Below are 22,246 nucleotides of genomic sequence, written 5' to 3' on the forward strand. Positions count from 1 at the left end.
AAAAAAAATAGACCATAGACTATAGATATGTTTTAGAAAGAACTCTTTTTGCTTTGCTTGCTTGCTTGCTTGCTTTCCTTCTTTTCTTCTTTCTTCCTTTCTTCCTTGCTTTCCTTGCTTTCTCGCTTTCTTGCTTTCTTTATTTTGAGACAAGAGTCTCACTTTGTTGTCTAGGCTGGAGTGCAGTGGCATGTTCTTGGTTCACTGCAACCTCCACCTCCCGGGCTCAAGTGATTCTCCTGCTTCAGCCTCCTGAGTAGCTGGGATTACAGGCGTGTACCATCACGATCAGCTAATTTTTGTATTTTTAGTAGAAATGGGGTTTTACTGTATTAGCCAGGCTGGTCTCAAACTCCTGGCCTCAAGTGATCTGCCTGTCTTTCTTGATCTCCCAAAGTGCTGGGATTACAGGCCTGAGCCGCTGTGCCCAGCCTCCTTTTGTTAATTTCTTAACAGTTTCTTCATTCCATTTTTTGTAGATATGGGAGTCCTCCACAAAGAGATCCAAATTGGAATGGTGAGCGGCTACACAAGTCTCATCGCCACCAGGGTCTTGGGGGTACCCTACCACCCAGGACATTTGTTAACAGAAATGCTGCAGGTACTGGCCGCATGTCTGCACCCAGGAATTATTCTCGATCTGGGGGCTTCAAGGAAGGTCGTGCTGGTTTTAGGCCTATGGAAGCTGGGGGGCAGCATGGTGGCCGGTCTGGCGAGACTGTTAAGCATGAGACTAGTTACCGGTCACGGCGCCTAGAGCAGACTCCTGTGAGGGATCCATCTCCAGAAGCAGCAGATGTTCCAGTGCTTGGCAGTCCTGAGAAGGAAGAGGCAGCCTCAGAGACACCAGCTGCTGCTCCTGATACTGCACCACCAGCCCCTGACAGGCCCATTGAGAAGAAATCCTATTCCCGGGCAAGAAGAACCCGAACCAAAGTTGGAGATGCAGTCAAGCTAGCAGAGGAGGTGCCCCCTCCTCCTGAAGGACTGATCCCAGCACCTCCAGTCCCAGAAACCACCCCAACTCCACCTACTAAGACTGGGAACTGGGATGCTCCAGTGGATTCTACTACAGGTGGACTTGAGCAAGATGTGGCACAACTAAATATAGCAGAACAGAATTGGAGTCCGGGGCAGCCTTCTTTCCTGCAACCACGGGAACTTCGAGGTAGGTATCATAGAACTGGTGGCTAGCTTTTTCCCCTTTGCATCATCAGGTTTAGGGGCATGGGACTTCTGTCTCAGGAATGTGGTGTCTGACAAGTGTCTACTTTTTCTTTTTTTTTTTTTAAGACGGAGTCTCACTCTTTCGCCCAAGCTAAATTCAGTGGCGCAATTTTGGCTCACTGCAACCTTCGCCTCCCAGCTTCGCCGTGTTAGCCAGGATGGTCTCGATCTCTTGACCTTGTGATCCGCCTGCCTCAGCCTCCGAAAGTGCTGGGATCACAGGCGTGAGCCACCGTGCCGGGCCTTTTTTTGTATTTTTATTTATTTATTTGTTTTGAGATTTGTTTCTGTATTTTTGTTGTTTTGAGATGGACTCTTGCTCTGTCGCCCAAGCTAGATGCAATGGCACGATCTCGGCTCACTGTAACCTCCACCTCTGGGTTCAAGTGATTCTCCTACCTCAGCCTCCCAAGTAGCTGGGAGTACAGGAGTACACCACCACCATGCTGGGCTAATTTTTGTATTTTTAGTAGAGACAGGGTTTCACCATGTTGGCCAGGATGGTCTCGATCTCTTGACCTCGTGATCCACCCACCTTGGCTTCCCAAAGTGCTGGGATTACAGGGGTGAGCCACAGCCACCCTGCCTGGCCCTTTTTTTTTTTTTTTTTTTTTTTTTTGGTGACAGAGTCTTGCTCTGTTGCCCAGACTGGAGTGCAGTGGTATGATCTCAGCTCACTACAACCTCTGCCTCTGGGGCTCAAACAGTTCTCCTGCCTCAGCTTCTTGAGTAACTGGGATTACAGGCTCACACCACCACACCTGGCTAATTTTTGTATTTTTCGTAGAGATGGGGTTTCATTATGTTGGCCAGGCTGTTCTCAAACTCCTGACCTTAAGTGATCCACCCACCTCGGCCTCCCAAAGTGCTGAGATTACAGGCGTGAGCCACTGCACCTGGCCCCAGCTAATTTTTAAAAAATTTTTTGTAGTGACGGGGTCTGGCTGATCTTGAACTCCTGGGCTCAAGTGATCCTCCTAAAGCGCTGGGATTACAGGTGGAACACACTGCACCTGCCCAGTCATCATTGAGCCTCCTGAGTACAGGATCCTTTTCCACAAAAAGTAGAAGACAACGTTATTATTTGAGCTAATGGTTAAATATTTGAAGGCAAAAATTTATTCAGTTGAATTTTGATCAAGATCTTCTCTAATATCTTTGAAAGGCAAGCTTCCCTTATTTCCTTAATCTTCTAGAGACAGATTGCCCAATAGAACTTTCTGTAATGATTGTACTTTTGTGTTTTTGTTGTTGTTATTATTGTTTATATAGATACAGTTTTTTTTGTTTGTTTTTTTTAGATGGGGTCCCACTTTGTCACCCAGGCTGGAGTCTGGAGTGCAGTAGCGTGACCTTGGCTCACTGCAACCTCCGCCTCCAGGGCTCAAGCAATCCTCCCATCTCAGCCTCCTCAGTAGCTAGGATCACAAGCACACATCATTACACCTGGCTGATTTTTTTTATTTTTTGAAAAGACGGGGTTCTCATTGTGTTTTCCAGGCTAGTCTTGAACTCCTGGGCTCAAGCAGTCCTCCTATCTCTGCCATCCCAGAGTGCTGGGATTATAAGCATGAGCCACTGCACCCAGCTAGAATTGGACTTTTAATTAATTGAAACTTAAAATGTCCACATTTGGCTAGTGGATATCATACTGGGCAGCATAGTTTTAGAGAGTTAGACCTACATATTACCCATTTTGCCTATTAAGGTTTGTCTTTCTCCAGCCAGATAGATCGAAGGATCTTTCCTTACTCTGAAATCTAACTTAAATATTGGAACTCTTCATTTGGAGTTATAGCGCCCTTCTTACTATTGGAGGACAATCTCTAGAACATTCCTTTTTGTCTTGAGTCATTTTAGCCAGAGGAGAATCTCCTCTCGAACTTCCAACCTAGATCCCTGTGAATGGGATATAACCTTGTCCAGCTGTTGCTCAGAAACTCTTGGGCTGAGATTTTTCAGTATGTCGGATAATGTAATGTGCTAATTATAATCTCCCAATGATTCTATGCAGGGAACAATTTGATAGGAAAAATTTGAACTTGATTTTCTTTATTGAAGTCATTTTATTTTCATGTTCAAGGGCTTTATTACTATATTAAGATGGCAGACAGTGGGGACAAATTTCTAAATGCTGGTGTAGACAGAAAGCAGAAATAGTTTATAGAGAATTTTATTAATTTAAAGAAAAAAGGCGTTCCTCATGTCGATACTTAAACCTATTTCTTGATAGTATCTTTGAGTCCCACTCACATATGTCTGATCTGCAGAAGTAACTTTTTTGGTGTATTACAGGTATGCCCAACCATATTCACATGGGAGCAGGACCTCCACCTCAGTTTAACCGGATGGAAGAAATGGTACAGAAGGGGAAAAGGGTAGATGGGGGAGGGAGCTGCCTGTTACACAGCTTGTTCATTGTTTAAACCAAGATAAGGTCTTTTTTTTTTTTGGAGATGGAGTCTCACCTCGTTGCCTAGGCTAGAGTGCAGTGATGGGATCGCAGCTCACTGCAAGCTCTGCCTCCTGGGTCCCAGTTCAAGCAATTCTCCTGCCTCAGCCTCCCAAGTAGCTGGCATTACAGGAACGTGCCATCATGCCCAGATAATTTTTGTATTTTTAGTAGAGACAGAATTTCACCATGTTGACCAGGCTGGTCCAAAACTCCTGACCTCGTGATCCACCACGCCCGGCCAAGATAAAGTCAGTTTTTCCATTGATTATCCATGTTTATTTTAATTTGGATCTCAGAAATGTAAGGTAGAAGGTTTAGGTTCAAATCTTTTTTTTTTTTTTTTTTTTGAGACAGAGTCTTGCTCTGTGGCCCAGGCTGGAGTGGTGCAGTGGCGTGATCTTGGCTCACTGCAAGCTCCGCCTCACAGGTTCTCACCGTTCCCCTGCCTCAGCCTCCCGAGTAACTGGTACTACAGGCACCCGCCACCACGCCCGGCTAATTTCTTTGTATTTTTAGTAGAGACGGGGTTTCACCGTGTTAGCCAGGATGGTCTTGATCTCCTGACCTCATTATCCTCCCGACTCCCAAAGTGCTGGGATTACAGGCGTGAGCCACCGCGCCTGGCCCTAGGTTCAAATTTTGTTATCTTTCATTATTTTTCAGCTCACTTTGCAAATACCCATTAAACACCTGCCATGTACCAAGTGTTTTTCAACACCTAAAGGAAGGTAGAACTTGACATGAGAGCCCTCTAGAATTCTTACTCTTTAGGCCTCTTTCTTTGTCTCAGGGTGTCCAGGGTGGTCGAGCCAAACGCTATTCATCCCAGCGGCAAAGACCTCTGCCAGAGCCCCCCGCCCCTCCAGTGCATATCAGTATCATGGAGGGACATTACTATGATCCACGTGAGTTTTTTCTTACTGTTGGGGTACTTTTCTTGGCAGTGTGAAGTGAAGTAAGACACTAGTCTCCTGGCTTCTGAATTTCTCTTCTGACCTCTCATAGTGGTAATCAAACATTGTCTGGTTGCTGTTTTCTTCGCATGGAATATTGAGAACATCTTTTAAAGGGCTTGGGGAACAAGGAGACTTGTCCATGTGATGTGAAGAGTAAGGGTTTATGAGAGTCCCAATGTGATATCTTACAGTGCAGTTCCAGGGACCAATCTATACCCATGGTGACAGCCCTGCCCCGCTGCCTCCACAGGGCATGCTTGTGCAGCCAGAAATGCACCTTCCCCACCCAGGTAAGTTTAGTGTCTCTGCTTGTATGCTTCCAGTACCTGAGGATATATGTTGGGAGCACCACAAACCCTATCCTCCTGAGTTCTGTGCTGCTAGCCTGGGAGTCTGGCCATCCTGGCTACGTTGGCAACAAATTCCTCTTGTGTCCATCCTGAGGACTTCCATCCTGAGCCTGATTATACTGAGCAGTCCAGCCAGGCCATCCTATGAAAATGATGTTACTTTATTTTTCAGTTTTTTTCTTCTCCTTATCCAGGTTTACATCCCCACCAGACACCAGCTCCTCTGCCCAATCCAGGCCTCTATCCCCCACCAGTGTCCATGTCTCCAGGACAGCCACCACCTCAGCAGTTGCTTGCTCCTACTTACTTTTCTGCTCCAGGCGTCATGAACTTTGGTAATCCCAGTTACCCTTATGCTCCAGGGGCACTGCCTCCCCCACCGCCGCCGCATCTATATCCTAATACACAGGTGAGATGGCTAATGATCATGTTTTTCTAGATACATATTCTTTAATTCAGACAGGAATGTGGTATGGGGAGAATGCTAAAGGAATTTGAGAGAACATTTCAGTGCCACTGATTTGTATGTGACACTAAGACGCCTCTTAGTGGTCAGGAGCTGGAAATGCAGCTTATGTAATGCCCATCATCTTTATTCTTTTCAGTTTTTTTTCTCTGTCGCCCAGGCCTGTAGTGCAGTGGCATGATCTCAGTTTACTGCAACCTCCACCTCTTGGGTTCAAGCGATTCTCCTGCCTCAGCCTCCCGAGTAGCTGGGATTACAGCGCCTGCCACCACGCCCGGCTAATTTTTGTATTTCTAGTAGAGACGGGGTTTCACCATGTTGGCCAAGCTGGTCTCAAACTCCTGACCTCAACCGATCCACCTGCCTCAGCCTCCGAAAGTGCTGGGATTACAGGCATGAGCCACCGCACCCAGCGTTCAGTTTCTTTAATGGTGTTTCTTTCCTGTGTTGTGGTACATCATAGGTGGCAGTACCTGCTTTTCACTCTATTGCATAAAGAAGCTGTATTCTACTCCTTATCACCCCACCTCTGTCCTGCTTAACTTCCAGCACGTTGACATAATCAAGTATCTGTAGTGTCGCTACTGAACTCAGCCTTTTCCATTTGTCAGCTGATGTTAGGAATTAGAGAAAGCTGGGCAGTACTTTGAAGAAATAAAAACCAGAGCAAAATAATGACAAATTAAGGCAAAAATGAATAGTCACTTTATTTTGAAGGGTGGGCAGATCAGATATTTTTAAAATTATAAATTCCCCAATACTCTTGTGGATGAATAATATTTCCTATTCATCATAGGTTGGATGAATTCATTCCTAACTTTTTCTTCTGGCTTGTGGGGTCCAGGCCCCATCACAGGTATATGGAGGAGTGACCTACTATAACCCCGCCCAGCAGCAGGTGCAACCAAAGCCCTCCCCACCGCGGAGGACTCCCCAGCCAGTCACCATCAAGCCCCCTCCACCTGAGGTATGCGAGCTCCTTCCCATACTTAATGCACATGCTCCGTCAGTGGGCTTTCCTTCTCCCCAGAGGATTTCCCTCATTTTTCTGGGTGTGTTTCTCTGGTATGACCTGATAACAAATTCCAACTTTATTATTTCAGGTTGTAAGCAGGGGTTCCAGTTAATATGAGTTTCTGAATATTTTCAATCTTAACATCATATAAAAGTAAGTGCACAACTTACTATGAATATTCTTAAAACTAATGCTTACACTTGCTTAACAAACAAAAATCACTAACTAATGCTTTTTTTTTTTTTTTTTTGAGATGGAGTCTCAGTCTGTTACCCAGGCTGGAGTGCAGTGGCACAATCTCGGCTCACTGCAACCTCCATCTCCTGAGTTCAAGCATTGCTCTTGCCTCAGCCTCCTGAGTAGCTAGGATTATAGGCACGCATGACCACACCTGACTAGTTTTTGTATTTTTAGTAGAAGTGGGGTTTCACCATATTGGCCAGGCTGATCTTGAACTCCTGACCTCAGGTGATCCTCCTGCCTTGGCCTCCCAAAGTGCTGGACTTACAGGCGTGAGCCACCCCGCCTGGCCTCTAGTTAATGCTTTAAGTTATAATAATCATAGGATATCTCAGGAGGCTTAAAGGAATCCTGAAATTTGCCAGTTTGTTTGTTTGGCAAGTGTATTGGGCAGGGTTGAAGTAGAAATGACTGTTACATGACAATTTTCAATTTAGAAGCTACAAGGAAAAAATACAGGAAGGCAATTTGAGATGTTATAGCAGAAAAAACCAGTTCTATAGATCATAGAGGAGAAAGACTGGGGGTTTTGTTGCTTTTGTTTTGTTTAAGGGCATTACTTAATACACATTATTTAGAAATGTGGCTTTTTGAAAACAGCTTGTAAATGCCCAGAAGGCCCACTAACACTTTGGTGGTTCTTCCCTTTTTCCAACCCCTGTCAGAACGGCAGAGGTGAGAACTCAGGAGAGAAGAGAAATACAGCTGGCTATCTACTACCAGAAGGGCTTCAAAGATATAGGGTATGGCTCCTACCAGCAAACAGCTGAAAGAGGAGGACCCCTGCCTTCCTCTAAGGACAGGCTCTGGAGAGAGGGAGAAACAAGTGGACCTCGTCCCATCTTCACTCAAGTTGGCTGTGTTCGGGGGAGCAGAGCCAGACAGCCCCAAGCTTCTGAGTCTAGATCCAGAGGCCCATGTCTTCTGCTGTTCTTCGCTTTCTTCTGGGAAATTGAAGTGTCTTCTGTTCTCAAGGAAGCTCCTTCCTGTTTGTTTTGTTTTCTAAGATGTTCATTTTTAAAACCTGGCTTATTATCCTTAATATTATGTTAGTTTTTTCTCTTTGTCTCTGTTTCTTGCTCTCCCTACCTTTAAATGAAACAAGTCCATTCTTCTGGTTTGCTAGCCCCTCTGGATTCCCTTTTGACTCTTCCCTGCATCCCAGATAATGGAGAATGTATCAGCCAGCCTTCCTCACCAAGGCTAAAAAGACCTGGCCTTTCACTTTTAGTTGGCATTTGTTATCCTCTTGTATACTTGTATTCCCTTAACTCTAACCCTGTGGAAGCATGGCTGTCTGCACAGAGGGTCCTGTTGTGCAGAAAAGCTCAGAATAGGTGGGTAGGAGTCCTTCTCTTTGACTTAGGTTTTTAGGAGTCTGAGCATCCATCAGTACCTGTACTATGGTGGGCTACTGTTCTCTGCTGAGGGCAAATACCCTACTGTGGGGAGAGATGGCAAACCAGATGCTTTTGTGAGAAAGGGATGGTGGAGTGAGAGCCTTTGCCCTTAGGGGTGTGTATTCACATAGTCCTCAGGGCGCAGTCTTTTGAGGTAAGTGGAATTAGAGGGCCTTGCTTCTCTTCTTTCCATTCTTCTTGCTACACTCCCTTTCCAGTTGCTGTGGACCAATGCATCTCTTTAAAGGCAAATACCATCCAGCAAGCAGTCTACCCCATCCTTTGCAATTGCTCTTCTCCACGTCTTTCCTGCTACAAGTGTTTTAGATGTTACTACCTTATTTTCCCCGAATTCTACTTTTGTCCTTGCAAACAGAAGATACTACACCTGGGCTTAAGGCCTAAGGAAGCCAGTCACCTTCTGGGCAAGGGCTCCTATCTTTCCTCCCTATCCATGGCACTAAACCACTTCTCTGCTGCCTCTGCGGAAGAGATTCCTATTACTGCAGTACTTCTGTCCGCCAGGGGTAACTTGGCCACTGTCCCTGTCCTTCTGCAGAACCTGAGGGTAAAGATGGTGGCTGTGTCTCTCCCGGGTAATGTCACTGTCTGTTTTTATTCCTTCCCTCTAGCAGCTGGCCTAACCACTTGAATCACAGGTGTGGCATGGAGAGGGGGGAGGGGCACTTAATCTGTAACCCCCAAGGAGGAAATTACTAAGAGATTCTTCCAGGGGTAGCTGGTGGTTGTGCCTTTTGTAGGCTGTTCCCTTTGCCTTAAGCCTGAAGATGTCTCCTCAAGCCTGTGGGCAGCATGCCCAGATTCCCAGACCTTAAGACACTGTGAGACTTGTCTCTGTTGGTCCACTGTGTTTAGTTGCAAGGATTTTTCCATGTGTGGTGGTGTTTTTTGTTACTGTTTTAAAGGGTGCCCATTTGTGATCAGCATTGTGACTTGGAGATAATAAAATTTAGACTATAAACTTGGCTCTCTTGCCAATGTTTTGCATGAGTCTTGATTTGGGAGGGAGGGAAGAGGACTCCCTGATTCCCCCACAGGGTCACGGTCACAACTCAGGTCAGCCCAGACTTGTGAAACAAGCCCAGAGAGATGAGGAGCCCCTTTGAGGCCATAAATGTGTCTGCACTCCCCATCAGTTATCTTTTTTAACCACATAGATTACCAGGATATCATGCCATCCCTTAGATTGGAAGTGTCAGGGACAGAGAAGTAGAGAGATGCTGCTTATTCATATGAGCATCTAGTATTCTTTATGGCTTCCTTTGTGTTTGGCAGGTAAGTTTCCCAAGGTAATATGCCATCAGATGTCAGTATAACTATACCAAGTCCTGGGCTGGGGGAAGTGCAGGTAGCTAGCTTTCTTGAAAAATAAAGATGCTGACACTAAAGTATTAAGGACCACAGTCTTAGGGAGACGATCAGGTCAGGTAAGGGGAAGGGAATTTTTTTTTTTTTTTTTTTGTTTTTTTAGTAGAAATTTTTGTATTTTTTTGTACCAAAAAAAAAAATTATATTTTTAGTAGAAATGGGGTTTCACCATGTTGGCCAGGCTGCTCTTGAACTTCTGACCTCAGGTGATCCACCTGCCTTGGCCTCCCAAGGCCAAGTCTGAGTCTGTATTCTTAATGTCCTTGCCAGTGACTCTCTACCCTACCAGATCCAGTGTCACTTTCTTTTTTTTTTTTTTTTCCTGAGACAGTCTTGCTCTGTCACCCAGGCTGGAATACAGTGGCACGATCATAGGTAGCTGCAACCTGGAGCTCCTAGGTTCAAGCAGTCCTCCTGCCACAGCTTCCCAAACAGCTGTGACTACAGGCCCACACCACCATGCCCAGCTAATTTTTTTTGTTTGTTTTTAGTAGAGTAGGGGTCTCACTGTGTTACCCAGGCTGGTCTGGAATGCCTAGGTTGAAGTGATCCTCCTGCCTTAGCCTCCTAGGGTGCTGGGATTACATGTGCAAGCCACCACACCCAGCCCCAATGTTCCTTTCTTAATAACAAATGTTTTGCAACACTAATCCCAAAGTGAAATTAACAGATAATATGACCTGCCTGGACACATGGTTTCAAAAAACAAATCAACTGTGGGTCATGTTTCAGTTTACCTAGTCCACTTGGCCTTTGATGCGTAGAGGGCAGTTCCCACCTTTGAAGTGACTTTTTCCTCTGGGTGGGATGGAAATTTACTGCAGAGGCTATCCCTGGTATGGGAGAGCAATTTTCTTTCTTTTTTTTTTTTTTTTTGAGACGAAGTCTCACTCTATCGCCCAGGCTGGAGTGCAGTGGCCGGATCTCAGCTCACTGCAAGCTCCGCCTCCCGGGTTCACACCATTCTCCTGCCTCAGCCTCCCGAGTAGCTAGGACTACAGGTGCCTGCCACCTCGCCCGGCTAGCTTTTTGTATTTTTTTTTAGTAGAGACGGGGTTTCACCGTGTTAGCCAGGATGGTCTCGATCTCCTGACCTCGTGATCCGCCTGTCTTGGACTCCCAAAGTGCTGGAATTACAGGCTTGAGCCACTGCGCCCGGCCGGGAGAGCAGTTTTCATATGGAGCTGGCAGCATGGCAGCATTTGTTGGATTTCACAAATCCATACACTGGAGGCATGGATATCATACTGCATCCTTTTTTTTTTTTTTTTTTTTTTTTGGTCTTGCTCTATTGCCTAGACTGGAGTGCAATGGCACAATCATGGCTCACTGCAGCTTTGACCACCTGGGCTCAAGCAATCCATCCACCTCAGCCTCTCAAGTAGCTGGAACCACAAGCATGCACCACCACACCTAGCTATTTTTTTTTTTTTTTTATTTTTGTAGAGACAGGGTCATTGCATTCCTGGGCTCAAGTGATCCTCCTGTCTGGGCTTCCCAAAGTGCTGGGATTACAGGCTTGAGCTGCTGTTCCCAACTATTGTACATCTTATAAAGACAGATGGGACTTCCCCCATCCCTTGGTGCTGGTGCCACAGCCAGAGGACTGTGACTTTCCTGACCCACATCCCTAATTTTTTTTTTTTTTTAGACTGAGTCTCCCTCTGTCACCCAGGCTGGAGTGCAGTGTCATGATCTTGGCTCACTGCAGCCTCCGCCTCCCGGGTTCAAGTGATTCTTTTGTCTCAGCCTCCCAAGTAGCTGGGATTACAGGCGCCCGCCACCACGCCTGGCTATTTTTGTTCTGTATTTTTAGTAGAGATGGGGTTTCACCATGTTGGCCAGGTTGGTCTCAAATTCCTGGCCTCAGGTGATTGGCTGAGCTCGGCCTCCCAAAGTGCTGGGATTAGGCGTGAGCCACCACTCTGGGCCCCTAACTCCTCTTTGAATCATGTCAGTTTGCTTCTCTTCCCCACAGTGTGATGGGTGACTGTAGGCGTGATCTCCCGGGGTCATGCAAAAAATGCCAACCAGCCTTGGGGTGGGTTACTGGCAGGAGGTTTGAGTGTTGGATGCTTCCCCTTGCCTCTTGCTTCCCCAGTCCTTCAGTTAGACCCTATTGCTCTCTCTGTTGCCCTGGTAACCAGCTCTGCAAGAAGAAGCTCTCACTCAGCGAAGCCCCCAGGTTCTATCCTCCCAGCCTGCCTCTGGGTGGTCAGAAAGAAGAGGGTTGTTTAAGCAGCAGACAGCCTTAGGTGGCCCTGCCCAGTCCCCTTGTAGAAGCCCATGGGCTGGGCCCTCAAAGCTTTTTCGCCCCTATCTCATAGTTATTATTCATACCACCCTGCTTTCCTCTTTATTTCTTCCATAAGCGGCTGCAAATGCCCTGCCAACCCTCTTCCCCTTCAGGGTCAGCACATAGACCTGCAAACTTGTGGGCAACTCGGAGCACCAAAGACTTGGAATTCCAAAGTCAACTCCCAGTATCTGCAGTCCACTTGGGTTGGACTGTCCCTCTAGGGCAGTGATTTTCAATCCTGGCCATTTGTGTCATGTGAGGAGCTTTTTAAATACCATAAGCCTTGGCCCTGGTTCAGAAATCTGATTTAATTGGTTTGAGATAGGGCCTAGGCATCAGTACTTTTTTTTTTTTTTTTTTTTTGAGACAGAGTCTTGCTCTTGTTGCCAAAGCTGGAGTGCAGTGCCATGATCTCCGCTCATTGCAGCCTCTGCCTCCCGGGTTCAAGTGATTCTCCTGCCTCAGCCTCCTGAGTAGCTGGGATTACAGGCACCCATCACCATGCCCAGCAGATTTTTGTATTTTTAGTAGAGACAGGGTTTCACTATGTTGGCCAGACTGGTCTCGAACTCCTGACCTCATCATGCACCCTTCTCGGCCTCCCAAAGTGCTGGGATTATATGCGGGAGCCGCTGCGCCTGGCCAGTATTTTTTTTTTAAATATGGAGTCTCTCACCCAGACTGGAGTGCAGTAGCATGATAACAGCTCACTGCAACCTTCACCTCCCAGGTTCAAGCGATCCTTCTGCCTCAGCCTCTAGAGTAGCTGGGATTAAAGGTGTGTGCCACCATGCCCGGCTAATTTATTTTTGTATTTTTAGTAGAGATGGGGTTTCACCATGTTGGTCAGGCTGGTCTTGAACTCATGACCAAGTGATCTGCCCGCCTTAGTTTCCCAAAGTGTTGAGATTACAGGCGTGAGCCACCACGCCCAGTCGGCATCAATATTTCTGAGAAGCTTCCCTGTGATTCCAGTGTGTAGTCAGGGTGAAAACCACCGCCACTCCAGGAGGACCATGACTTGATGCTGGCTCTCCTCACTGATTCAAAATGTTGAACTTAGTCTCTGCCTGATATCCTTGAGCATTTGGGGGAGTGCTGGGGTCCTGTGTCCCAAGCTTCTAGCTTCCAGAAGTCTTTCAGTCCCTTTTATTTTCAACCCCCCACACCCTTCACACTCCCCAATTCGCCCTTCCTAACCAACAATTCCCAAATCCTGCCCAGAGAGGTTACCAAGGCAACCGGCTTAATCTGGTAACTGTGGCATGTGCTGGGAGAGAAGCCCTTCCCTCTTCCTATTCAGTTCATAAAATGCTACCTGGGGAGCTCCAACCCATTCCAGCCACTTTCCCCTTTCAAGCCCGGGGATATTGGGGTGTCCAATAAGGGGAGCACAGGAAGCTGATACTCAGACCTCTGATACAGCTTCTTAGTCAAAATTGTGCACTGTCGTCTTTTTACTGTTTCCAAATCCACAAACAGATGGGTGTGCAAAGCTTTATTTCTGTGAACACATGCTCTAGTACACATGGGAACAGATATGCACATACATTGATACGTATGTCATACACACCCTGTTCAGTTTTACTACCACTCCCAGCCATTAGCATTCCTGTCCCTGCCTGGTTGGTGCTTGGTAAACAGGGGTGGGGCATTGTCTAGACAGCCTCAACCCACCCGGAACCTGCTGCCACTCTCCGCGCCTAGTAAGTCTAACCTGGATGTTCTCACACTTAACATGGCTTTACGCTGCCCCCCCCTTTCTGGGGCAGCATATCCTTAAGGACAGAATGCTCCTGGCGTGGGCATCAGGAATAAGGATTACTTGGAGTGCTAATTTGGCACCACTTTTCCCACTCCATGGCTATGTACACTTGGGCTCTGTGCTTAATGATAGTTGGCAGTTCTGGGGCTTGTCACCTGTCTCCATGGCCCTGCTTCCTTCTGCTGCCATCTGGGCCCAGGTGCCCTTGTGCTCCTGGTCTCCTCTCCATTGCCTACTATCCCCTCCTCACCCCAGCTAGACCTGCCACAACCTGCTGCTCCCTGCCTGGCTCCTACCTGCCTGCCAGTACCTGCCCACAGACCAGGCCCACACCACCTATGGTGCCCTGCCAGAGAGGACAGGTGGGCACTGCCTCCAGTGACAGTGCTAATTCACCCAAGAGGCCTTCCCAGCCCTTCTCACATTAGGAAGATAAAGTCCACATATTCCTGTGAGTATGGGAAAGGTGCACACTCTTGGGTTCAGCAATCTGTAGGCCTGACTTGGGTACACAGGTAGTCGAGTCAAGGTGTCCAGGCCACAGACCTGTCCTGACTTTGAAATGATGCTGAGACCCGGTTATCCCTTGAGCCAAGAATCCTTCCCCATTGGTAAATCTCTGCCTTACCTTTGCCCTTAATTTCTTCTGCCCGGAACCCAAGTCCCTTACTGTTTCCCTCGTGGTCAACCCCAGCGCGCGAGTTCAAGCCTTGTGCGGCGCGGGGGCGGCCCCAGGAAGGTCAGGGGCGGGGACTGGGCGGGGACTGGAGGAGGGGGCGCGGTCTCAGCTCTGCCACCTTACCCCTCCTCGCGGCCAGGAGCGCAGCCGCCGCCGCGTCCTCTCAGCCTTGCGCTCCGCCCGCTGCCTCTGCCGCCGCAGCGCAGAGTCGGGGGCACCGGCCCCGCAGCCTGCCTACTCTTCGGGCCGCGTGCCGGCTGCAGCCTGCATGGGGGGTTGCTGAGAGCGGGCACTCCTTCCTTCTGGCACCTCCCCCGGCTACTGGCCCCTGGACTCTGGCCAGCGAGGCTCGGCACCTCTGACCCCCACTCCGGCTCCTGGCACGGCCCCTCTGCTCCTCCAGCCCTGAGCATCGTGTCCCCGCCCCCCCCCCCCCCCCGCCCCGGACACCCGGGGCCCCCCGGGGGCCCCCGGGGGGGGGGGGGGGGGGGGGGGCATGAAGCCTCTGGAGAAATTTCTGAAGAAGCAGACGTCGCAGCTGGCGGGCCGAACGGTGGCGGGAGGTCCCGGCGGGGGTCCGGGGAGCTGCGGTGGGCCTGGAGGGGGTGGGGGACCCGGCGGGGGCGGTGGTCCAGCCGGGGGAACGCGGTCGTTGCAGCGGCGTCAGAGCGTGTCTCGCCTGCTGCTCCCCGCTTTCCTCCGGGAGCCCCCCGCCGAGCTGGGGCTGGAGCCGCCCCCTGAGGAGGAAGGGGGAGAGCCGGCGGGGGTCGCGGAGGAGCCGGGCAGCGGGGGGCCCTGCTGGCTGCAGCTGGAGGAGGTGCCGGGGCCCGGGCCGCTCGGGGGAGGGGGGCCCCTGCGCTCCCCTTCCTCCTACTCATCTGACGAGCTGTCCCCGGGCGAGCCCTTGACCTCGCCGCCCTGGGCCCCCCTGGGTGCCCCCGAGCGGCCGGAGCATCTTCTGAACCGCGTTCTAGAGCGGCTTGCTGGAGGGGCCACCAGGGACAGCGGCGCCTCAGGTAAGGAGCCAGTGGGCTCGAACACCCGGAGCAGGGTCTGGTCCCGGCTCCTCTTCCTTGCCCTTGGAGCGTGGGGGTGGCGCCGTGCTGGGGCCTGGTTATGGGGTTGAGTGGTCCGCGGAAGCCAGCTAGGGGCCTAGCGGAGGCACAGACCCTCCCGCGGAAGAGGAGGACAGTACCCACCTTCCTCCCTACAGCAGCCTCACCCCCATCTGGAGAAGCAGCTGAGCCTCTTGCCTCTTACTCTCCTTCAGTCACCCTTCCTTTCCCCTGGGCATTGTAGCCACTGACTCCCATGGGTCCCTGATGTTGAATACCTCCTCCTGTGGCTCCAAATTAGGGCCTGACACATTAAGATGGAAGCTGCCCAGCGCAGCCATGCGACCTGCCAGAGGTGCTTGAGCCCTGAAAACCCTGGGGTCCCTGACTGTTCAGAGGCCTGCACAGCGCAGGCTGGCCCACCCCAGGAGGAAGTGCCAGACAGGCACAGGCCCCAAGCTGCCTTTTAGGCATCAGCAAAGGATGCGTTGTCCTTAGCAGTTTGGTGGGGGGATAGTGTTCTCCTTGGGGTAGATGCAGAAGGTGTCTGGAAGGGGAGAGGTGGCTGGTTTGGCATCAGGGCCCTGGAGCATCTAGGGTGTCCAAGCGCCTCCAGCTTCCACCCTTCCCTTTCGGTGTCAGGCCTCAGCACACGGCTTTTTTTTTTTTTTTTTTTTTTTTGAGACAGTCTCACTCTCACCCCGGCCGGGGATGTGGAGTGGAGTGGTGCGATCTCAGCTCACTGCAACATCCACCGCCCAGGTTCAAGCGATTCTCCTGCCTCAGTCTCCCGAGTAGCTGGACCTACAGGCGTGTGCCACCACACCTGGCTAATTTTTGTATTTTTAGTAGAGACAGCGTTTCACCGTGTCAGCCAGGATGGTCTCGATCTCCTGACCTCATGATCTGCCTGCCTCGGCCTCCCAAAGTGCTGGGATTACAGGCATGAGCCACCAGCCTGGCTAATTTTTGTAGTTTTAGTAGAGACAGGGTTTCACCAACTTGGCCAAGCTGGTCTTGAATTCATGACCCCGGGATTCCCCCCCCCCCCCCCCACCTCGGCCTCCCAAAGTGCTGGGATTACAGGCATGAGCCACTGGACCTGGCACACGACCTCTTTAAAACATAATCACCACACCCTGAGAAGCTTATTCCCTAAATGATGATACTATTTCACCATTCCCTTTCAGCATCCCTACTAAGGGGCCTTTGAGGAAACCAAGGCCCCAAATGGCTGGTTAGTAGGGGTCTCTAGGTCTAGCTCTAGGCATTGCACTAAGCCCAGGAGGGTCTGAGGTTTGGGAGCCCTAGCTGATACCCTAATGCTGAGGGCTTTCACACTTGCTCTCAGCCCTCGGCAGGGAACCCCAAACTAGATGTGTGGAGTGGGGCTCCACTCTCCTAGATCCTTCTCAAGACCTGGGTCCTCTCCTTTGGCGCAGACTGTAGTTGCCCTGGGGAGCTGACACCTTTTGGATTTAATTAGAAAAATATCAGACACACACAGCTCTCCTAACCATAACTTCCCGCCTACACCACACACCCTGTGTCTCTATGACACATTCCCTAGGGAGGCTGTACATTGGCCTAGAGCCTGCCTTGGAAAAGGCAGATGCCCAACTGTGGCCCCCATATCAGCATCTCCTCCACTTTGCCCCATCTTACTCTTCCTTTGCTCCAGCTTAGGAATCCTGTGAGATAAAGTCTATGAAGGATGTCAGGCCTCTCGTTTCCTCACCCCCATCCCTGAAGCTGGGGGTCAGAGCTGGGGGCTCTCTGACTCATTGTAAGAACACAGCAGGGTAGCTGGGCAGGGAGGAAAAGGGAGAAACTGTCTTTCCCCGTTTACAGGGGCCTGGTGCCACATGCTCTGCTCATTCTCCCTTGGGGTAAGACTCCTGAAATGTCACCCATGTTATCTGGCAGCCTTAATTCCCAGAGTAACTGGTTTGGGAAATTCCAAACCAGTCTCAGGGTGAATGAGAATCAGCTTAACCTGCCACTCTGATGTTCTCCAATAAAACCAATGTTCTCAAGTCATCCTGGTCTCCTCCCAGCGTATGTGGGAGGAGAGAACTTACAGAAGTTACTCTTAACCTACCAAAGCCTCTCCAACGTCCAAGCAGCCACCTCTGACCACTAGGTTTTACCCTAACACTCTGCTTGCCTCGGGCATACTGAGAAAGGAAAAAGACGCAGGATTCTGGGTTCTTATTCCACCTCCAGGCAAGTCCCTCCCAGCTCTGGGCCTCAGTTTCACATTTGCGAAATGAAATCGTTGAAGTCAATTACTTCATGTTGGTTTTCCTTCTCCACTTTCATGGCTAGAACTGACCACAGGGGATAGTGAACCAAAGGCAGTCAGAAGCCTTGGTTTTGTCCTGGGACCGTGCCTGGGGACCTGGCCCTAACCTGTCCTGGTGAGGACACCTGGCTCCCTCCCTGCACCTTGCCTGTCTGTGTGTGCCAGGCGGCCCTGCCCCACCCCAGGGCTGGCTGCAAGTCAGGGCGACCTTGTACCCGGCTGACTGGCTGAGCCAGGCCCAGACAGGGGGTGTGGAGGGGAAAGGGGTGGTGAGAGGAGCCGCTCCCCTTCACCATTCCATCATTAACCCTTCTGTCTCTGGGCACCTAAAGGACACAGGATTTCTATTTAAAGGTTCTGGGATCAAAGCAATGGCAGTCTCTTCCAGTCAGGCTGGTTCCCACCTGCCTAGTTAGAACTCAAAGCTGTTAGGTAGGGAATGGGGAGGAGAAGAGGGATACACGTGCGCCTGCGCGCGCGCGCGCGCGCACACACACACACACATACACACACACACACACACACACACACACTCCCCACTGATGCTAACCTCTGTGTTTGGAAATACTCTCTGTCTAGAGACTCTTCTGTGGGCTACTTCCTTTTTCAGGCAGAACTCAAGCTTGGTGTGTTATCTGACCAACTTCCCACATACTCTGAAGAGAATTGCACATGGCCATCAAAGGCACGCCCCCCCCTTCCCTTCAGCTGCCTTGGCAGCTGCCAAACCCACCCCCGCAGCGGCTGCCCAGAACCTTTACACATGTGTATGTGCGTGTGTGCAGAGCATGACGGGGCAGGTGGCTGGGGCTCCAGCCTGGCTAAAGAGAACTTGCCCTCAGGGGCAAGAGAGGGAGGCACTGCATTTCCAGTTTCATTCTGGAAGTGCCCTCCTGACATCCGTGGTGCCCACTGATCTTTGCAGATGTCCTGCTGGATGACATTGTCCTTACCCATTCTCTCTTCCTCCCGACGGAGAAATTTCTGCAGGAGCTACACCAGTAATATCCTTTTGTGGAGCTGTAAAAGGAGAGGTCGGAAGGGAGCCACTCCCTCCATCCCACATGCAATTTCAGAGCCTAAACTCTCCCCTAGGAAACTACCTGGGGCTGGGTGTGGTGGCTCACGCCTGTAATCCCAGCACTTTGGAAGGCCAAGGTGGGTGGATCACCTGAGGTCAGGAGATCGAGACCAGCCGGGCCAACATGGTGAAACCCCATCTCTACTAAAAATACAAAAAATTAGCCAGGCATGGTGCCACACACCTGTAACCCCAGCTACTTGGGAGGCTGAGGCAGGAGAATCACTCAAACCCAGGAGGCGGAGGTTGCAGTGCGCCGAGATCGCGTCACTGCACTCCAGACTGGGCGACAGAGTGAGACTCCATCTCAAAAAAAAAAAAAAAAGAAAAGAAAAGAAAACATACCTGGGTTTCAGTCCCAGCTTTTCTACTTACCAGCTGTGTGACTTGGACAGATTACCTAAGCTTGTGGGGACTCAGTTACCTCTTCTGTAAAATGGAGGTAAATAGCACCTGCCTTGCCTATTTATGAGCTGCTATGAAGATCACTCTGATAGCAGATGTGGGAGTGCTTTGGAGGCTGCAGAGCCCTGTACAAATGAAAGGTGTTATTTATTTATTTATTATTTTGAGATGGAGTCTTGCTCTGTCACCCAGGCTGGAGTACAGTGGTGTGATCTCGGCTCACTGCAACCTCTGCCTCCTGGGTTCAAGTGATTCTCCTGTCTCAGCCTCCCCTGTAGCTGAGGACTACAGGCGCACACCACCACACCTGGCTACTTTTTGTATTTTTTGGTGGCGACGGAGTTTCACCATGTTGCCCAGGCTGGTCTCGAACTCCTGACCTTAAGTGGTTTGCCTGCCTTGGCCTCTCAGAGTGCTGGGATTACAGGCGTGAGCCCCTGCACCCAGGCAAGGTGTTATTATTCTACTAAGGGCACCTCTATCCCCACTGAATTATTGCTCTAAAACATCTGGTTGCCCAGCGAGTTATGCTGGGGTCTGATGTAAACATCAGGCCACAGTTGTGCTTCAGTAGGGTCTGCTAGAGAGGAGCCGCTGGATGGGCTATTCATAGGGTCTCATGTAAGCATGGGCCTCTCACAGAGTTATTTTAAGACCTAATTGTAAATGTCAGACCACTGAGTACAATGTTACAGGCTCTTGGCCAGGTGCGGTGGCTCAAGCTTTTGGATCCCAGCACTTTGAGAGGCTGAGGTGGGTGGATCACTTGAGGGCAGGAGTTTGAGATCAGCCTGGCCAACAAGGTGAAACTCCGTCTCTACTAAAATACAAAAAACTAGCCGGGCTTGGTGGCGGGCACCTAGTAGTCTCAGCAACTCGGGAGCCTGAGGTAGGAGAAATCGCTTGAACCCAGGAGGCAGAGGTTGCAGTGAGCTGAGATCGTGCCATTGCACTCCAGCCTGGGCAACAGAACGAGACTCCCTCTTAAATAAACAAACAAATAAATAATATAACAAGCTGTCTTAGAAACACCAGGCCTTCCAGTGAGGTATAGTCAGGTTTGTGGTAAACACCATTGGCCTTTATTAGGTGCACTGTGAGCTGCAGGCCCTGGGCTGGCCAGAGGTTGGAAGGGTCTGAGCAGGTTATCCTCAAGTGAAAATCTAACCTGTCTAACCTGCAGGAGCTGGATGTGGTCAAGTGGTCATCACTACCTACCCTAAGCAAAAGCCTAGGCTGGGACATTAGGAGGTCTTGGCTCCAGGACCCCTGAAACTCCTTTCTTTCTGGCCCCGAATCTAGAGAATATCTGGGGGCAATTTAGCCTCCCACCTTTCTTTCTTTCTGTTGAAATGGAGTTTTGCTCTTATTGCCCAGGCTGGAGTGCAATGGTGTGACCTTGGCTCACTGCAACCTCCGCCTCCTGGGTTCAAGAGATTCTCCTGCCTCAGCCTTCCGAGTAGCTGGGATTACAGGTGCCCGCCACCATGCCCGGCTAATTTTTGTATTTTTAGTAGAGACAAGGTTTCACCATGTTGACCAGGATGGTCTCAAACTCCTGACCTTAAGTGATCCACCTGCCTCAGCCTTGCAAAGTGCTGGGATTGCAGGTGTGAGCCACCGCGCCTGGGCTTTTTCCCTTTTTTTTTTTTTTTTTTTTTTGACACACAGTCTCCCTCTCCAGGCTGGAGTGCAATGGCCCTATCTCGACTCACTGCAACCTCTGCCTCCCGGTTTCAAGCGATTCTTGTGCCTCAGCCTCCGGAGTGGCTGGGATTACAGGCACCCACCACCACACCCGGCGAATTTTTGTATTTTTAGTAGAGTCATGGTTTCACCATGATGGCCAGACCAGTCTCGAACTCCTGACCTCAGGTGATCTGCCTGCCTCGGCCTCCCAAACTGCTGGGATTATAGGCGTGAGCCACTGCACCCAGCCTAGCCTCCCATCTTTCTTCTCAGTTCCTCAGGTCTGCTTGCCTAGGGATTTTTCTTAACTTAAGGGTCAGCTTTGTTCGGGCAGGAGGCATGGAGGGCCCTGAGGGGCTGGGCCGGAAGCAGGCCTGTCTAGCCATGCTTCTCCATTTCTTGGACACCTACCAGGGGCTGCTTCAAGAGGAAGAGGGGGCCGGCCACATCATCAAGGTGGGCCTGGGGGAAGAGAAGGTGGGTAAACAGGCTATTAGCTCTGGAAGGGGGCCCCTGTGAAGGAGCCATACTTCTTATGCTGGGTACCTGGAAGGAAGAGATGCCAGGGGGCTTTAGCTTATATGGCTCTCCTGTGCTCAAAGGCATGGAGACCTTGCCCGGCCCCTGCAGAGAGTAGCCCTTGGGATGAGACCCCTTCCTTCACCTTCTTTGTCCTCCTCTCTCCAGGATCTATACCTGCTAATTATGAAGGACGAGTCCCTTTACCAGGGCCTCCGAGAGGACACTCTGAGGCTGCACCAGCTGGTGGAGACGGTGGAACTAAAGTGAGGGGGAGTGGGGCAGGGGTGGGAACAGGAAAGAGGTTCCCTGCGTTCCTCTACTATAGGGGCTGCCTCTGGCCTATTGGCTCCAATATGGATTTGCTTGTTTGTTTGTTTTGAGACAGAGTCTCACTCTGTTGCCCAGACTGAAGAGCAGTGGCGCCATCTAGGCTCACTGCAACCTCCACCTCCTGGGTTCCAGGGATTCTCATGCCTCAGCCTCCTGAGTAGCTGGGATTACAGGGGTGCACCCTGCCTGGCTAATTTTTGTACTTTTTGTAGAGATGAGTTTCATCATGTTGGCCAGGCTGGTCTTGAACTCCTGGCCTCAAGTGATCTGCCCGCCTCAGCCTCCCAAAGTGCCGCGATTACAGGTGTGAGCCACTGTGCCTGGCTTCCAATATGGTTTTATTTCAGCTCTTTTCTCTCACAGGAGGGTGGCACAAAGTGCTGTCTCCAGTCACTTTTTTGTCCATTCTGCCATTCATTTGTCTGATAATCCAGTGGTGTAATGGTAAATATTTAACAACAAGTGCTGCAGGAGAAAGAACCCTGATTTGTAGCTTTTGCTGATTCCTACAGTGTAAACTCTGTCACCATGGCTGATTTCAAGCTACCAACGTGACAGCACTGAAGGAGGAGCTGGGAAGAGACGTGCAGCACAGGCCATTATGTAGTATCTCCACCA

General features: G+C 50.2%; 2 protein-coding genes across 2 annotated transcripts in view; both read left to right on the forward strand.

Moving 5' to 3' along the window:
- CASC3 (CASC3 exon junction complex subunit) overlaps positions 1 to 9,096 on the forward strand; it is a 32,647-nt gene extending 23,551 nt beyond the window's left edge. Inside the window, exons 7-14 of the mRNA XM_023204230.2 lie at positions 480 to 1,168; positions 3,523 to 3,587; positions 4,473 to 4,587; positions 4,830 to 4,928; positions 5,183 to 5,397; positions 6,299 to 6,421; positions 6,558 to 6,622; positions 7,375 to 9,096. Coding sequence (XP_023059998.1) covers positions 480 to 1,168; positions 3,523 to 3,587; positions 4,473 to 4,587; positions 4,830 to 4,928; positions 5,183 to 5,397; positions 6,299 to 6,421; positions 6,558 to 6,581 — 1,330 coding nt within the window. The 3' untranslated portion in view covers positions 6,582 to 6,622; positions 7,375 to 9,096. The remainder of the gene's footprint in view (positions 1 to 479; positions 1,169 to 3,522; positions 3,588 to 4,472; positions 4,588 to 4,829; positions 4,929 to 5,182; positions 5,398 to 6,298; positions 6,422 to 6,557; positions 6,623 to 7,374) is intronic.
- Positions 9,097 to 14,737: 5,641 nt separating this feature from the next.
- On the forward strand, positions 14,738 to 21,565 carry RAPGEFL1 (Rap guanine nucleotide exchange factor like 1). The gene is made up of 4 exons (XM_026448958.1): positions 14,738 to 15,257; positions 18,527 to 18,602; positions 21,091 to 21,232; positions 21,464 to 21,565. The coding sequence occupies exons 1-4, from the start codon at positions 14,738 to 14,740 to the stop codon at positions 21,563 to 21,565; spliced, it is 840 nt and encodes a 279-aa protein (XP_026304743.1).
- The last annotated feature ends 681 nt before the right edge of the window (positions 21,566 to 22,246 follow it).

The sequence above is a fragment of the Piliocolobus tephrosceles genome, chromosome 16, assembly GCF_002776525.5.
Source record: "Piliocolobus tephrosceles isolate RC106 chromosome 16, ASM277652v3, whole genome shotgun sequence".
Classification (NCBI taxonomy): Eukaryota; Metazoa; Chordata; class Mammalia; order Primates; family Cercopithecidae; genus Piliocolobus; species Piliocolobus tephrosceles.

Excerpts from the sequence above, each read along its gene's own strand:
- RAPGEFL1 (XM_026448958.1), top strand. The coding sequence starts at position 14,738 with ATGAAGCCTCTGGAGAAATTTCTGAAGAAGCAGACGTCGCAGCTGGCG. Across the intron at positions 15,258-18,526 it reads CAGGGACAGCGGCGCCTCAG|ATGTCCTGCTGGATGACATT; the intron begins GTAAGGAGCCAG and ends TGATCTTTGCAG. Across the intron at positions 21,233-21,463 it reads GGGCCGGCCACATCATCAAG|GATCTATACCTGCTAATTAT; the intron begins GTGGGCCTGGGG and ends TCCTCTCTCCAG.